Consider the following 18407-nt stretch of genomic DNA (forward strand, 5'->3'; position numbering starts at 1 on the left):
AAAACTGTACAAAAAGTATGTAAACAAGCAAACACCGGCCACGAACGATGTGTTTACAATACTGCGTTGGTAATGAAGCATTATTTGTTTGACCGCAAATTCTGGGGTACCTAGCAAGCACCAATAAAATCAGCCTGAAACCCATGACCAATAGAAACTGCAGTCATTTTCATTATTCTTAGCAATGATTTAGGAATCCTTGTGAGTAAGTATTAGCTTGGTAGCCACTTGTTGTTCGCCTATTGAAATTGAACATCAGTTCATAAAATAAATAGCTAGCCAGCTACTTAACCCTGTTAACCCTTAACCCTACTTAAGCAGCCAGTTAGCTTCATCTGGCTCGACCGGACCGGATTATGTGTTGTGAAGCTAGCCACAATAAGGATTGAAACAATAGTGGAATTTGCGGTTTGCCTGCAAAATAAAAGTACCTCTTTGAAAGTGATGTAGAAGGTTACAATTGGTGGAACCATGCCATATTTAGACTAGATAATGTTAAACAAGGTTAGAATGTGAAAATGAAATGGGGTATCAGTCTATTCGGTGACACCCACAGAACACAACTGTGAAGGGTTTACGCAAATATTAGCATTGTAGCTCTTATCACAGGACTGTGATTGTGAAATCACCTCCCCAGTCAGCCTATTGTATGTATTGACATTCATATTGCACTGTACAGCTTTACCTAATGATAGGGGATCAATGAAATGGGGTATCAGTCTACTCAATAGCCAAAATATTTTTTCCCAACGTCCTCCTCAGAGTTATCAGACTCGAAAACATTCACGCGGTATTGTTTTTCCTCTTGAATAGTGTTCAATACACTTAGGTTGACAATAAATGTGGCTCAATTCACAGTTGTTTCAAAGTCCCGCAATAAGAGCTAATGTTCTCTGGGTGTCACTGAGTAGACTGATACCTCATGTCATTGATCCACAATCCATAGGTAAGGCTGTACCAGTGAAATAAGTACGCCCCCAATGCAATTCTAAAGTATAATACTTCCAGTGTGATTTCAACAGATTTTTGTCAAATTAACAACTTCTTGTCTTTTGTTGATTTTATATAACAACATTCCAACCTCGTTTAGCATGATCTATTCAATTATGGCATAATTCTACTATGTGTATTCATTTGCATCACTGTCAATGACATACTTTTATTTTGAAGGCTAACCGTAAAGTCCACTATTGTGGCTAATCCTTATTGTGGCTAGCTTCACATTGAAGGGTCCGCCCACTATTAATCAAATAAGAACTGTCTTATAAATGAGGGTTATTTTAGATGATGACACCTAGCTATATAGTTAGCTAGCTAACTATAGCTACTGAAACAGATTATGTAATTTTGCTATGTTTTTGGGGAAGAACATTGTTTGCATCCATGAGCTAGCTAGCTTTTTTTTATGACCAGCACTGTAGGTGCGCGAGACAACTTTACCAGCCTCATAGCATACGTATCGATGAATCGTTGTGACATATGAAATACGAGTGAGAGTGTAATCAATGTGTAGTAACTACGTAAGAAATTAATGAACGCGCTAAATTATTATGTGATGTGCAGTCATATTCAGGTTCTGATTGGTCAACAAGCTTATTTGGCACCTTAATAGTGTTATTTGACACATCAAATAGTGTTATTGACATGCAAAGACCCAAACGGTGTTCCAATCCTGGTTGAGAATGAAATGGCTGAACAAATGAACAATGAAACAGCACAGCAAGTAAGTGAAATAAATAGGTTTTGATTATGTTTTACTGGTAATGGGGACATACATAAATGCCAACAAGATAACTTTTTGGGCAGTGTGGTGTGTGTGTGTGTAACCTTTATTTATCTAGCCAAGTCAGTTAAGAACAAATTCTTATGACGGCCTACCCGGCCAAACCTGGACGATGCTGAGCCAATTGTGCACCCCGCCCTATGGGACTCCCAATCACGTCCGGATGTGATACAGCTTGGATTCGAACCAGGGACTGTAGTGACGCCTCTTGCACTGAGATGCAGCCTTAGACCACTGCGTCCATGTGTGTGTGTTAACTATGTAACTGTACTAGAATGCTTAAAAGGCCCCTAAAATGTTAAATATCGGTTATCGGTATCAGGGTTTTTTTGGCAAGAAAAATATTGGATATCGGTATCAGCCAAAAATGTCATATCGGAACATCACTAGTGCTGAGTAAATGGTAAGAATACTTATGTAAATGTGATATTCCTGTTTTTTTATTTTTTTATACATTTTCAAAAAATTCTAATAACCAGTTTTGCTTTGTCATTATGGGATATTGTGTGTAGATTGATGATGGGGGGGAAAACTATGTAATCCATTTTAGAATAAGGCTGTAACGAAATGTGGAAAAAGTCAAGGGGTCTGAATACTTTCCCAATGCACTGTATAAATAAACATTGATGATCTCCCTGTCTCACTCAGAGATAAAACAATAAATACATGCATCAAAAATGTGTGTATGAAAGTTTCCTTAGCAACAGATACAGTTGCCTTGCAAAAGCATTCTGACCCCTTGGATTTCTTCACATTTTATTGTGTTACAAAGTGGGATTAAAATGGATTTAGTTGTCATTGTTTTGTCAACAATCTACAAACAATACTCTAATGTCAAAGTAGAATATATATATATATATTTTTTAGATAAATAAAAAATTACAACTAAAATATCTTTGTTGCATAAGTATTCAGCCCGTTTGTTTAGACACGCATGAATTAGACCAGGAGTCAAATTTGGCTTAAATATCACATAATAAATGACATGGACTCTGTGTGAAATAATAGGGGTTGACATGATTTATGGCTAACCCTTCCTCTGTCCCCCATACATACATCTTGTCCCCCATACATACATCTGTAAGGTCCCTCAGTCAAGTATTGAATTTCAAGCACAGATTCAACTACAAAGATCAGGGAGCTTTTCGAAAGCCTCATAAAGAAGGGCAGTGATTGGTAGATGGGTAACAATAACAAATCAGACTTTGAATATCTCTTTAATCATGGTCAAGTTAATAATTATGCTGTGGATGATGTATTAAACCACCGTCCTTCTGAACTGAGATGCAGCACAGGAATGAAACTGATCAGGGATGTTACCATGAGGCCATTGGTGATTTTAAAACAGTTACAGAGTTCAATGGATGTGATGGGAGAAAACTGAGGATGGATTAACAACATTGTAGTGACTCCATGATAATTACTTAAATGACAGTGAAAATAATACAAATATACAGAAAAAAAAATTCCAAGTAAGGCATCTTGTGTGCAACAAGGCACTAAAGTAATACTGCAAACAAACAAAAAATGCTGCAAAGGAATACACTTTTTGGCCTGAATGCAAATCCTTATGTTTGGGGCAAATCCTGGTTCCGTCTGATTTACACCAGACACTGGGAGAGGAATTCACCTTTCAGAAAGACAATAACCTACAACACAAAGCCAAATCTACACTGGAGTTGCTTATTAAAGAAGACTGTAAATGTTACTGCGTGGCCAAGTTACAGTTCTGACTTAAATCTGTTAAAAAAAATGTACTTTTGCAAAGCACTGTGGTTCTATTTAGTTTATAATAACCCTGCTGTCTGTCTGTCTGTCTCCCTGTGTTTTTGTTTCTGGAAGGCCAGGGATTTACACAACGTGCTGACAGCTGAGGGAATGTCCTTAGAGCCTGGCTGCACGTGACACTAAAGCTCTTGTAAAGTCCCTCTCCCTTTCTCTCCTTTCTCCCTCTCTTTTTTCACATGTTTATCTCACACTCTGTCCATGATAAGGCTCCAGCTCAAAGTCCCCCTGCACATGCCATTCAGAACTCGGTGAACTCTGAACTCGGTGACCTCTGAACTGCAGCGTATTTGGTGTTTTATAAGTGATGATGTAATGTGTTCAGATGACTGGAGAGGAGGAACACGATCATCTAAGATAAATGTGTGATAACAGGCATACCACCTAGTGGAACAGGGCCACCATATTGGGAAAGAAGAGTGGGACCCGTTGTATTAGGGGTTGGGTGAGGCAAGAGCAACACAATGTCTAGTAATCTGATCATTGGCAAATGAGTGAAGGAGTAGATGTTCTATTGGGCTTTTGATACAATCATTTCAGGTCTCCCTCGTAAAAGACTAGCCTGACTTCAATGGGACATACTGGATAAATACTGTAAATAAAAAGCCAATAATGGTTATAAATACTAGCATGGCCAGTGGCCACCTGCCAATCACCTCAGATACAGACAGTATCATCATATCATTATTATCTCTGTCATATTATTATTATCATCTCACACTGTTCTTTTGTTTTTGTAAATTAGTATCAAGTTCAAGACACTTGACCCTCTGGGCTCTTTAGTCATTCTAAACCTGTTATGATGACTAGGCCGGTCTTACATGTGGATATGGGTTGAAGTGAGGTCCTCTATGTGTACTGATGCACCACCTGGAGCACACTGTAATTCTGTCTCTCTGGCCTCTAGGTAAGTGATACGAGTACATTGCTACTTCTATGTACAATCTCAAACGTAGTTTGTCGATCTATTTTCAAACTACTGGCTCAGTAAAGGTGCCCTATGGGTAGGAGGGAGTTCTATAGGTAGTCATTATGATAATACCTGGCTGACAGATAAACCGTCCATATTGTACTCAGTTCACACATGCAGTATGTATCAGAGACACTGAGAAGGCGGAGGAGAGGGGATCAGAACCCATGACAACGCCAGAGCCTAGCACTGACACACACACACACACACACACACACACACACACACACACACACACACACACACACACACACACACACACACACACACACACACACACACACACACACACACACACACACACACACACACACACACACACACACACACACACACACACACACACACACACACACACACAATGTGTTAGCTGTAGTCATGCCGACATATCTAATGAAGCAGAACTTTTCTGTTAGCTGCTCCCCATGGGGCCGGTTATGGCAGCCTCTAGTTCATCAATATTCTATTCTCCCATTTTGTATTCTTCTCTGCTAATCATTTTTCTCCATGGATTTGGACTATTTCATAAGGGTAATTATTTATGTATGTTTTTAGCATTATTATTATTTAACAACATTTTTATCATTTGTTCAATTATTTGTTATTTTAACATTATGTTTACCCTTGTGTGTGTTCAAACAGATTACTGAATCAATAAAGAATTAAAGAAATAGAGTTATGAAGCCAAACTCTCCAACATGGTCTCAGCAACAGGTTGTAATCTAAACTCTCCAACATGGCTCTGGTCTCAGCAACAGGTTGTAATCTAAACTCTCCAACATGGCTCTGGTCTCAGCAACAGGTTGTAATCTAAACTCTCCAACATGGCTCTGGTCTCAGCAACAGGGTGTAATCTAAACTCTCCAACATGGCTCTGGTCTCAGCAACAGGTTGTAATCTAAACTCTCCAACATGACTCTGGTCTCAGCAACAAATTGTAATCCAAACTCTCCAACATGGCTCTGGTCTCAGCAACAGGTTGTAATCCAGACCAAAGATGCCTGGAGGGGGTTTTCTTAAGTTTACCCCAGATCCCCTTTAACATTTTTATCAGCCATACTGAATTCAAACTAGAGGTCGACCGATTAATCGGAATGGCCGATTAATTAGGGCCGATTTCAAGTTTTCATAACCATTTTTGGACACCGATTTGGCAGATTTTTTTACACCTTTATTTATTCTTTATTTAACTAGACAAGTCAGTTAAGAACAAATTCTTATTTTCAATGACGGTCTAGGACCGGTGGGTTAACTGCCTCGTTCAGGGGCAGAACGACAGATTTTTACATTGTCAGCTCGGGGGATTCAATCTTGCAACCTTACAGTTAACCAGTCCAACGCTCTAACCTCCTCCATCTCATTGCACTCCACGAGTAGCCTGCCTGTTTCGCGAATGCAGTAAGCCAAGGTAAGTTGCTAGCTAGCATTAAACTTATCTTATAAAAAACAATCAATCAATCATAATCACTAGTTAACTACACATGGTTGATGATATTACTAGTTTATCCAGCGTGTCCTGCGTTGTATATAATCAATGCGGTGCAAATCGTTGCTCCAATGTGTACCTAACCATGAACATCAATGCCTTTCTTAAAATCAATACACAGAAGTATATATTTTTAAACCTGCATATTTAGCTAAAAGAAATCCAGGTTAGCAGTATTAACCAGGTGAAATTGTGTCACTTCTCTTGCGTTCATTGCACGCAGAGTCAGTGTATATGCAACTGTTTGGGCCGCCTAATTTGCCAGAATTTTACGTAATTATGATATAACATTGAAGGTTGTGCAATGTAACAGGAATATTTAGATTTATGGATGCCACCTGTTAGATAAAATACGGAACGGTTCCGTATTTCACTGACAGAATAAACGTCTTGTTTTCGAGATGATAGTTTCCAGATTCTACCATATTAATGACCTAAGGCTCGTATTTCTGTGTGTTATTATGTTATAACTAAGTCTATGACTTGATAGAGCAGTCTGACTGAGCGATGGTAGGCACCAGCAGGCTCGTAAACATTCATTCAAACAGCACTTTTGTGCATTTGCCAGCAGCTGTTTATGACTTCGAGCCTATCAACTCCCGAGATTAGGTTGGTGTAACCGATGTGAAATGGCTAGCTAGTTAGTGGGGTGCGCGCTAATAATGTTTCAAAAGTCACTCGCTCTGAGACTTGGAGTGGTTGTTTCCCATGCTCTGCAAGGGCCGCGGCTTTTGTGGAGCGATGGGTAACGATGCTTCGAGGGCGGCTGTTGTCGTTGTGTTCCTGGTTCGAGCCCAGGTAGGAGCGAGGAGAGGGACGGAAGCTTTACTGTTACACTGGCAATACTATAGTGCCTATAAGAACATCCAATAGTCAAAGGTATATGAAATACAAATGGTATAGAGAGAAATAGTCCTATAATTCCTATAATAACTACAACTTAAAACTTCTTACCTGGGAATACTGAAGACTCATCTTAAAAGGAACCACCAGCTTTCATATGTTCTCATGTTCTGAGCAAGGAACTTAAACGTTAGCTTTCTTACATGGCACATATTGCACTTTTACTTTCTTCTCCAACACTTTGTTTTTGCATTATTTAAACCAAATTGAACATGTTTCATTATTTATTTGAGGCTAAATAGATTTTATTGATGTATTATATTAAGTTAAAATAAGTGTTCATTCAGTATTGTTGTAATTGTCATTATTACAAATAAAGAAAGAAAAATCGGACGATTAATCGGTATCGGCTTTTTTTGATCCTCCAATTATCGGTATCGGTATTGAAAAATCATAATCGGTCGACCTCTAATTCAAACCAATTAAAAATTGGATTATTAAAACAGTGTGGGGCTGAAGATGCATCAGGCATACCAGCTGAATCAAAGTGTCAACAGGAAAACATGGAGACTTTCCTATAGCTGCAGTGGACCAAGTCATACTGAACAACTGTGAGATGGTCGGTTCTGGGGACTTTTTAAAAGGTAAATGAATGACTATTAAATTATGCTGACACCAATCTAAAATATAATTTCTCCATACAGAAATAATCCAAGTCACATATTGGTCCATTTGATCAGAAAGGTGTGCTATTTAGCAATAAGCATTATCACCTGTAGCCCAACTGATGCAGCATATTGTCAATAAAGAACATAGGGTTGATAAAGAAATAGACTGAACCATAGGGTTGATAAAGAAATAGACTGAACCATAGGGTTGATAAAGAAATAGACTGAACCATACTGAACCATAGGGTTGATAAAGAAATAGACTGAACCATAGGGTTGATAAAGAAATAGACTGAACCATAGGGTTGATAAAGAAATAGACTGAACCATAGGGTTGGTTGCCTATCTGCATTTACACAATTAGGCTAATCATGTCCTAGATCACAAACTCTAAACAATATCTTTCTTAAAGTTAGCAATATATTGATGACTTCAATGTCACCAAAAAACTCTGTTTTAAACACTATAATGTAGTGTTACACTTAACCCCAGTCTTCACTACAGTATGTGCTCATGGTGAATCGCGGAGCCTAAATCATGTTGCCTCTAAAAGCTCTGGTGCAGCTTGCTGAGTTCGCTCATAGATGTAGGCGTGATACTCCACTTTTAACAATGGCCATTAAAACTGCTTTCAAATGTGTTTTCCAGGCGGGCCCTGGCACAATTTAACCCTTGACCTTAAATCCCTTGGTACCCAACTGATATCAGGGCTGACCAATCAGAGATCTGGGTGCCTTGCATTCTGCCGCTACCATAGCAACACCCTCCATAGCTGGGTTCAGAAGAGCGGGGGGATTTACAGTGGCTCTGTTGAGCTCTGTCAATATAGATGGAAGCCAAATCGATATGGTACGAAGGGATTTCACAGCTCACTGAGGCGTGTGGATCAGCCAGCAAGCAGCCAGTGCCCAGTACACATACCGGTCTGGGTCAGAGAGCTGCACTGAACCATTAAACACACACGCACACACACACGCACGCACGCGCCACAGGTTGCATATACACACTGATAGCTAGGCACACACTCAAACTAATGCTAAAGCCCAACAAAAAAAGGCATATGGGCACACACACACCAAAGCACACACTCCCTGCAAAGCAGATAAAGACTAACCCAGTGCGCTGTGATTAACCAGAGAAGCACTGCAGTCTTCTGCCATTAGACACCTACTAATGAATTCAGAGCCACACACTGCTTCACAAAGGAACTAGTGAGATAAACACACCTCCATGGCCTCCCAGCAGCATAAATCATATGTAAACATCAACAATAAAGAAATACAAGATTGTTATCCCTCCTTTGGTTATTGACATTTTATTTGTAAATGTCAGAAATCTGGGAAGCAACAACCATTCTTCCACAAGACCAAGGAGCGGAATCAGCTCAGCAGTCAGTCTTGATCAAATCCCCAAAAAGACCATGTTTAGTTCCTTGTTAAATCTTATTCATGAAATTCATACTGAAAAACACAAGGCAAAGCAGAATAATTACAAATATAAATGGCATTACAATGTTCGTTACTATACTGCAGGGTTCCCCAACTAGCACAGTTTTATTTGGCCCCCCAAGTTTTCTGAGCAAAATTAAGATTATAATAATTTTTATTTTTTTTTTTACATTATCATTGTTGTACATAAAATACTTTAAAAACACCAGGAAATCAGCTCCAATTGATTTTAATTTTTAGAAATCTGTTCCCAAGTATTCCCACGCAAAATAAAGAGACGTGATTGTATAGAAATGTAAGCAAGGTTTGAAATTATTGTGTTTCAGTCAAATATTATATCTGTTTGGGATTTTTGCAGTCAGTTTCCAGTCTACAATTGATCTATAATTATGTTCTGGCTCTCCAACCATCCGCTCAAGAAATAAATCATCTCGCGGCTCAATCTAGTTGATGATCCCTGCTATACTGCTATAAACGCTTGACTCCATTACCATGTAAATACTAAGCAGAATAAATACAAATACAAATGTCATTATAATGTTGTTACTATAGTATAATGTGTACACAGGTACGGTATTTATAAGATCAGTTATCATTGTTTCCTCCTTGAGCCTTAATTGATCAATCAATGTCACATGTTGGCTGGAGAACGCACATACATCCAATCAATCAGCACCCAATCAATCCAAACAAATAAGCTCCTATCTGGACAGCAATTGGCTATTTCAATGCTTCAGATGGTACAGAACGGAGTAGGCCGACCACATACAGACATAGTCCAATTAAGAACCAATGCCATCAAACATTCACTTTCATGTACCTGGGTAGCAATGAATCCGTATCAGCCACACATATTTTTTTTCAGCCATCAAACCTATGAGGTGTTGTACTGACTCAAACAATGTTTGAAGGGAAAATGGCAAGTTCAATTTACAGTGGCTCTGAAGAGATTTGTCAATAGAATTTCAATCAATCACACTATTGATTGATTGATTGATTGATCAATTGATTGATACAGAAAGTTGCTCCTTTGGAAGGTCAACAAGTGTCTTACAGTCCAGATAAGTCTCTGACCTAAACATATGGTCCAACGGTAATCCCAAGACACCCTCAAAGCCTTTACACGCTCACACACATGCATGACAACAAGGAGTATGTTAGTGGCCTTGTAACAACAATGTAATGTTAGTGTCTGTGCATTAGTTTTAGTATTCATATGTAGACTCCTTTTTTGACCATGTGACCTGACTAGAAAAAGTGTGTGTGTGTGTATGTGTACGAGTATACTGTGTATCCTCTGTATATATATGTGTATGTGTATACTGTGTATGTGTATATATGTACAGTATGTTTAAACATGCATATTCACACGTTTACGTTCCCATTTTGCTCATGCAAAAACAATCAGAGATCAAAACCCCGATATGATTGTAACTAGAGGAGACAGCAGCACATCATCAGAAGCCAGTTCCAAATATTACAATTGACGATTGCGTGATGTGCAACACATTTTCCCACTGTTTACTTACACACATTGGTTGAATGATCATTTCCTCCTCGGTCCTCACTGACAGAGAACGAGTCAGGACATCAGCCTCATCAGTCCTGCAGTAGACCAGTAGCTATTCTTCACACACTTCAGGTCTGTTTGGATCCGGCAAAATTACTCTGTCATGGCCGACTTTTTCACTTGAGCTGTCGTTAGCTCAGACAAAGAAGGTCTGGAGAGGTACATTACACGCAGCTATCTTTGGCCTTCTCCTGACTGCACACAAGTGTGTGTCTACGTACTAGCATGGAGCTCCTGATTGACCCATTCTCTATCCACCTGGTTTCTGAGAAACCACAGCCCATAGCACGGTGACAGCCCCCCCGGGCAGCGTACTAACACAGGCATGCAGACAGAGGCACGGAGGCATTCGATCGGCATAACAGAGGCACTTGGGGTCACTGATGCTGACAGAGTAGGCCTCCTTATCAAGTGGGTAGATAGATTGACACACATACACTAGCATTCCGATGCACATATTTTTTGTCCAATTGAATATGTATATTCACACACACGGACGGACGGATGCACACACGCACACACGCACACACACACACACACACACACACACACACACACACACACACACACACACACACACACACACACACACACACACACACACACACACACACACACACACACACACACACACACACACACACACACACACACGCACACACGCATACACACGCATACACACGCGCACACACACACACACACACACACACACACACACACACACACACACACACACACACACACACACACACACACACACACACACACACACACACACACACACACACACACACACACACACACACACACACACACACACACACACACACACACACGATCTCTACTCACTCAATACATAAACCTTGGAATAACTTATTTTTCTCATTATTTTACTGAATCAGTTATGTATTAACAGCTGTAATGCTTCTTGATCACAATCACCCTTTGTGATTAAACCGACACCCTTATCATATGCTACATGTTTTATTAACAGGATATGCTATGGAGACAAGTATTTATATAACGTTGAGGGTGTAGTGTGTTTCAATAGTCAATGTGTCAACAAGATGAATGTTTGACCCAGAGTTCCATAGTTCCAGCTTGTATAAGACATTTGTTGCCGATCGTACGCATGATCACTCCAGTCAACCTGTCCCGTTGTGAACTGGTTACTGATAGGCTTCATGGGACTGTGAATACATGATCACTCCAGTCAACCTGTCCCGTTGTGAACTGGTTACTGATAGGCTTCATGGGACTGTGAATACATGATCACTCCAGTCAACCTGTCCCGTTGTGAACTGGTTACTGATAGGCTTCATGGGACTGTGAATACATGATCACTCCAGTCAACCTGTCCCGTTGTGAACTGGTTACTGATAGGCTTCATGGGACTGTGAATACATGATCACTCCAGTCAACCTGTCCCGTTGTGAACTGGTTACTGATAGGCTTCATGGGACTGTGAATACATGATCACTCCAGTCAACCAACCTGAACTGGTTACTGATAGGCTTTGTGAATACATGATCACTCCAGTCAACCTGTCCTGTTGTGAACTGGTTACTGATAGGCTTCATGGGACTGTGAATACATGATCACTCCAGTCAACCTGTCCCGTTGTGAACTGGTTACTGATAGGCTTCATGGGCTTCATGGGACTGTGAATACATGATCACTCCAGTGTCCCGTTGTGAACACTCCAGTCAACCTGTCCCGTTGTGAACTGGTTACTGATAGGCTTCATGGGACTGTGAATACATGATCACTCCAGTCAACCTGTCCCGTTGTGAACTGGTTACTGATAGGCTTCATGGGACTGTGAATACATGATCACTCCAGTCAACCTGTCCCGTTGTGAACTGGTTACTGATAGGCTTCATGGGACTGTGAATACATGATCACTCCAGTCAACCTGTCCCGTTGTGAACTGGTTACTGATAGGCTTCATGGGACTGTGAATACATGATCACTCCAGTCAACCTGTCCCGTGTGAACTGGTTACTGAACTGGTTACATGACTCCAGTCAAGGAACTTCATGGGACTGTGAATACATGATCACTCCAGTCAACCTGTCCCGTGTGAACTGTTGATACATGGGGTTATGATCATCCAGTCAAGGCTTCATAGGACTGGGACTGAATACATGATCACTCCAGTCAACCTGTCCCGTTGTGAACTGGTTACTGATAGGCTTCATGGGACTGTGAATACATGATCACTCCAGTCAACCTGTCCCGTTGTGAACTGGTTACTGATAGGCTTCATGGGACTGTGAATACATGATCATCCAGTCAATCACTGGTTACAGTCATGGGACCTGTCACCCAGTTGTGAACTGGTTACTGATAGGCTTCATGGGACTGTGAATACATGATCACTCCAGTCAACCTGTCCCGTTGTGAACTGGTTACTGATAGGCTTCATGGGACTGTGAATACATGATCACTCCAGTCAACCTGTCCCGTTGTGAACTGGTTACTGATAGGCTTCATGGGACTGTGAATACATGATCACTCCAGTCAACCTGTCCCGTTGTGAACTGGTTACTGATAGGCTTCATGGGACTGTGAATACATGATCACTCCAGTCAACCTGTCCTTCATGGGACTGTGAATGATCACTGAACTGGTTACTGATAGGCTTCATGGGACTGTGAATACATGATCACTCCAGTCAACCTGTCCCGTTGTGAACTGGTTACTGATAGGCTTCATGGGACTGTGAATACATGATCACTCCAGTCAACCTGTCCCGTTGTGAACTGGTTACTGATAGGCTTCATGGGACTGTGAATACATGATCACTCCAGTCAACCTGTCCCGTTGTGAACTGGTTACTTAGGCTTCATGTGAATACATGGACAACCTGTCCCGTTGTGAACTGGTTACTGATAGGCTTCATGGGACTGTGAATACATGATCACTCCAGTCAACCTGTCCCGTTGTGAACTGGTTACTGATAGGCTTCATGGGACTGTGAATACATGATCACTGTGAATCCAGTCAACCTGTCCCGTTGTGAACTGGTTACTGATAGGCTTCATGGGACTGTGAATACATGATCACTCCAGTCAACCTGTCCCGTTGTGAACTGGTTACTGATAGGCTTCATGGGACTGTGAATACATGATCACTCCAGTCAACCTGTCCCGTTGTGAACTGGTTACTGATAGGCTTCATGGGACTGTGAATCCAGTCAATGACTGGTTACTGATAGGCTTCCAGTCAACCTCCAGTCCCTGTTGTGAACTGGTTACTGATAGGCTTCATGGGACTGTGAATACATGATCACTCCAGTCAACCTGTCCCGTGAACTGGTTACTGATAGGCTTCATGGGGTGAATACTGATCACTCCAGTCAAGGAACTGGTTACTGATAGGCTTCATGGGACTGTGAATACATGATCACTCCAGTCAACCTGTCCGTTGTGAACTGGTTTTGAACTGGTTACTGATAGGCTTCATGGGACTGTGAATACATGATCACTCCAGTCAACCTGTCCCATGGGACTGTGAATACATGTGAACTGGTTGAACTGGTTACTGATAGGCTTCATGGGACTGTGAATACATGATCACTCCAGTCAACCTGTCCCGTTGTGAACTGGTTACTGATAGGCTTCATGGGACTGTGAATACATGCTTGACAAAGAGATGGAAGTCATCCCTGAAAAAAAATACAAATAAGAAGCAAGCGCATTTATTCCTAATTATTGAGAAATTGTACATTTTTGTTGTAACCTTCTTTCATATGAAGTTGCAGCAATATCTATGTTTGAAAGGTGATTTGAAAAGGGGCTCTCTGTCCTCCAAAATGGGAGAAGAGGTACTTATAACTGCATATTATGCATTTTTGCTTGTTTGTTTGTTATTTTTATGTTATTTATTTCAGGCTGTGTTTTTTATTCATGTTAAGTTGCAGATTGCACCTCTGAATTGTGTTCAGGTGATTCCTTTCTTTAAGAAATGCTATTTAAGTCATAGAAAAGCAACTTTTCTGCCGTGGAAGTGTTGCATTTTAGCATGACCCAAGTACAACTCCTTGACATTATGATGTGGTGCTAAAGTCTGGCTGAGCTGAGGAGCTGGTATATATATATATATACAGCTGGGTAGGATGTGGTTTGAGTTTATTATGTTTTTATTGTCACATACTGGCGCCAGGAAGGCAATTTAAGGATTTTGGGCACTGGCCAGCCAGGTTAGTAGAATGACATTTCTACTAGCCCAGGTGACATTCTCTGTAGCCAAGGGTCCAAAAGCCCAGTCTGAAAAGCACTGGCGATGGACTAGCTTCATTTCCATCCCTGGTCGGCGGTGTTGCTGCTTATCAATTTGGATGGACCCAAATGTTGTTTCTTGAAGAGAAGAAACCTTTTGATTTCCACACAAAATCTATTACAAATTAATTTACATGAATTCTGCCTTAATAAATCACATATTGTAGCCTATCAAAAACATTCAATTAACATCAGGGCTTCATACCAGAGCATTGCATCTCATAATGAATATTGATTGAATTTGGTTAGGCAGCTTTCAGATGTTATACTAATTTCATTTAAATAGCTATGCTCCAGCTCTTGATGCCTTTCCAAATGTTTTCACATGCAAATCCACATATTTCAAATATTTCACATTTCTAAACCACATTCTGCATCACATATAGGCTATTCTACCATACAACTTTGTTAATTTAGAAGCTGCCTGCAATGAAATGTAGTAGACTAGGCTACTATTGGTGTTAGGCTATTGCATGTAGTAGCCTGCTTTTAGTGTTAGGCTATTGTATGTAGTAGCCTGCTATTAGTGTTAGGCTATTGTATGCGTTAGACAAATGCAGAGAACTAATTAATCCATTGCAAAAATGTAGCCAATACAATGCACAGTCAGTAATAGTAACTTCACACAGATAAAACAAAACAGAAAATTAGAATAGGCTAGACTACAGCAATGAAAACAAAAACAATGGATTTAAAAGTGACACCCGGATGTGGGAATTTACCTGAGAAATAACATGAATGTTCTCTCTCTCCTTCAGAATCTCCCTGGTCCCAAACTATGAGCGACTGTCTGCTTCTCACGCGGATTTTGCTCAGTGATGGCGCACGGAATTATCAAAGAGACCTTCGAGGAAATCTTCGGGTAGTTAGACAGAAGACCATTTCTAGTCACCCGCTTCACACGCTCATGAAATTGTGCCTTGAAGGTGAAGTCCTAAAGATATGTATTCTTCAAATAATAACGAGTCACAGTGACATGCCAAAATATGTAACGCATACGCCAAACTCCTCAAACCATCGGTGTCTGTACGCGTCAACGGTTGGTTGTTCGCTATGTTCGAAGCTTCTCTCTGCAGCCAGCGCACCGGTTGGCGGTTGGTTGGCGCGCGCCTCACGGATTATTGCCCGGCCCCCTCGTGTTTTCCAATACCTTGACACATTGTTATGGCTTTCTCCCATTTATTTTTACTAGTGACCTGCGGCCAAGTTATTAGTCTACACATAATTACAAATCTGTGCAATTGGAGTCAAGTAAACGTGTCTTCTGCTGATTGCAAATTGACACACTTGGTCTTGGCAATATGACAGCTCCCCACACACTCACTCAGTAAGATATGACTGAAGGCAGTTAATTTAGACTAATAATAATTTTACATGGATTGAATTTTTTGTAAGCATACTTTATGGCTCGCAAGCATGACAGGTCAACGTTAGCCTGTATTTAGGTTAGGTATCTATAGATGGTTCGTGTGTGTCCCATCTCCTATGTACTATATTATAAACTGGGTGGTTTGAGCCCTGAATGCTGATTGACTGACAGCCATGATATATCAGAACTATACCACGGGTATAAAAAAACATTTATTTTTACAGCTCTAATTAAGTTGGTAACCAGTTTATAATAGCAGTAAGGCACCTCGGCGGTTTGTGATATACGGCTAATATACCACGGCTAACTAAGGGCTGTGTCCAGGAACTCTGCGTTGCGTTGTGCATAAGAGCAGCCCTTATCCGTGGTATATTGGACATATACCACACCTTCTCGGGCCTTATTGCTTAAATACACACACACACATACACACACACACACACACACACACACACACACACACACACACACACACACACACACACACACACACACACACACACACACACACACACACACACACACACACACACACACACACACACACACACACACACACACACACACACACACACACACACACACACACACACACACACACACACACACACACACACAGATCCCTATACGATCCCAACACTGTGAACAGTTTGATAAACAAATCGTGGCCTTTCTCAGAGTTGAATCCTCACTCTCTCAGTGAGGGAGCTTCTGACTGCATCTGTGTGGACTGGAGTGTGCTGCTAGCTGGCCTTGCTGGGACTGGAGCTGAAACAAGAGAGAAGTGTTTTCCTAATTACATTTAACTGCCTGGTGTAATCTGCTTTATCTGTTTCAACCAGAGACAAGGGTCTAATTGTGTCCCCCGCAGACGGTGGCAGGGTGGGGGCCGCTCCCTACCAGCCAGCAGCCTGACCCATGACCAGAGAGAATCAGCCAGAGTCAGGAGACTCTCCCCGGGGATACAGGCTTCTTATGAGCCTCCCATTCCTCTGACTTACATCTAGACATGTGTTAAAGCACATGTGGTTATGATAAAGCCATCGGTGTGGGGTTATGATAGGTTAGGGTAGGCCGATTCTGTTCCTACTGCTGCAGGGGGACAGATACTGTATCTATACTGTAGCATATATAACCTACCAAGCTTTAAACTTTAAACTCAGCGCTGAAATATAGGACTATTCCCTTGTTGATTTGGGCTACTTTGTGTGGGAGAGAGAGCACTCAGCCTTAGGGTATTTGTGTGGGAGAGAGAGCACTCAGCCTCAGGGTGTTTGTGTGGGAGAGAGAGCACTCAGCCTCAGGGTGTTTGTGTGGGAGAGAGAGCACTCAGCCTCAGGGTGTTTGTGTGGGAGAGAGAGCACTCAGCCTCATGGTGTTTGTGTGGGAGAGAGAGCACTCAGCCTCAGGGTGTTTGTGTGGGAGAGAGAACACTCAGCCTCAGGGTGTTTGTGTGGGAGAGAGAGCACTCAGCCTCAGGGTGTTTGTGTGGGAGAGAGAGCACTCAGCCTCAGGGTTTTTGTGTGGGAGAGAGAGCACTCAGCCTCAGGGTGTTTGTGTGGGAGAGAGAGCACTCAGCCTCAGGGTGTTTGTGTGGGAGAGAGAACACTCAGCCTCAGGGTGTTTGTGTGGGAGAGAGAGCACTCAGCCTCAGGGTGTTTGTGTGGGAGAGAGAACACTCAGCCTCAGGGTGTTTGTGTGGGAGAGAGAGCACTCAGCCTCAGGGTTTTTTTTGTGGGAGAGAGAGCACTCAGCCTCAGGGTGTTTGTGTGGGAGAGAGAGCACTCAGCCTCAGGGTGTCTGACCAAGAAGAAATCCACCTGCAACTCCCCATTATCACCAGACCTGGGCTCTGAAGCACCCATTCAGTAGAAGCTCAACTGGTTGGACTGATGGGGGATGAATACTTCACATCTATGATGACTAGATGACCTCTGCCTCAACAGCACCGTGGGAATCAAACTGATTGCCACAGCAATGGTCCTGGAAAAAAGGGTCAGGGAACAATATTTCTATACTCAAAACACTTCTATCCAACCCTTTTGCTGACCACAGAGTCCCTTACTAAGGGTGAGGATTACAATATCAACCATTTCAATACCGATCTGTACAAAATACAAAACCTATCTGCATTGTATTGTATAGATGTTGATGTTGATGTTTAGGGTTAGGGTTAGGATTATCATGTGTGGACAGTAACAC

General features: G+C 41.5%; 1 protein-coding gene across 2 annotated transcripts in view; it reads right to left on the bottom strand.

The window, feature by feature from the left end:
• LOC124021050 (prolactin receptor-like) overlaps window positions 1-15934 on the bottom strand; it is a 57643-nt gene extending 41709 nt beyond the window's left edge. Inside the window, exon 1 of one of the 2 annotated variants that reach the window (XM_046336365.1) lies at window positions 15559-15934. In XM_046336365.1, the coding sequence (XP_046192321.1) occupies window positions 15559-15572 (14 nt within the window). In that variant the 5' untranslated portion in view covers window positions 15573-15934. Of the gene's footprint in view, window positions 1-10512; window positions 11105-15558 lie in introns of those variants that run through there. The other variant, XM_046336366.1, reaches the window with a different exon arrangement.
• Between the last annotated feature and the right edge of the window lie 2473 nt (window positions 15935-18407).

This window comes from Oncorhynchus gorbuscha, unplaced genomic scaffold, assembly GCF_021184085.1.
Source record: "Oncorhynchus gorbuscha isolate QuinsamMale2020 ecotype Even-year unplaced genomic scaffold, OgorEven_v1.0 Un_scaffold_1034, whole genome shotgun sequence".
In the NCBI taxonomy this organism is placed as follows: domain Eukaryota; kingdom Metazoa; phylum Chordata; class Actinopteri; order Salmoniformes; family Salmonidae; genus Oncorhynchus; species Oncorhynchus gorbuscha.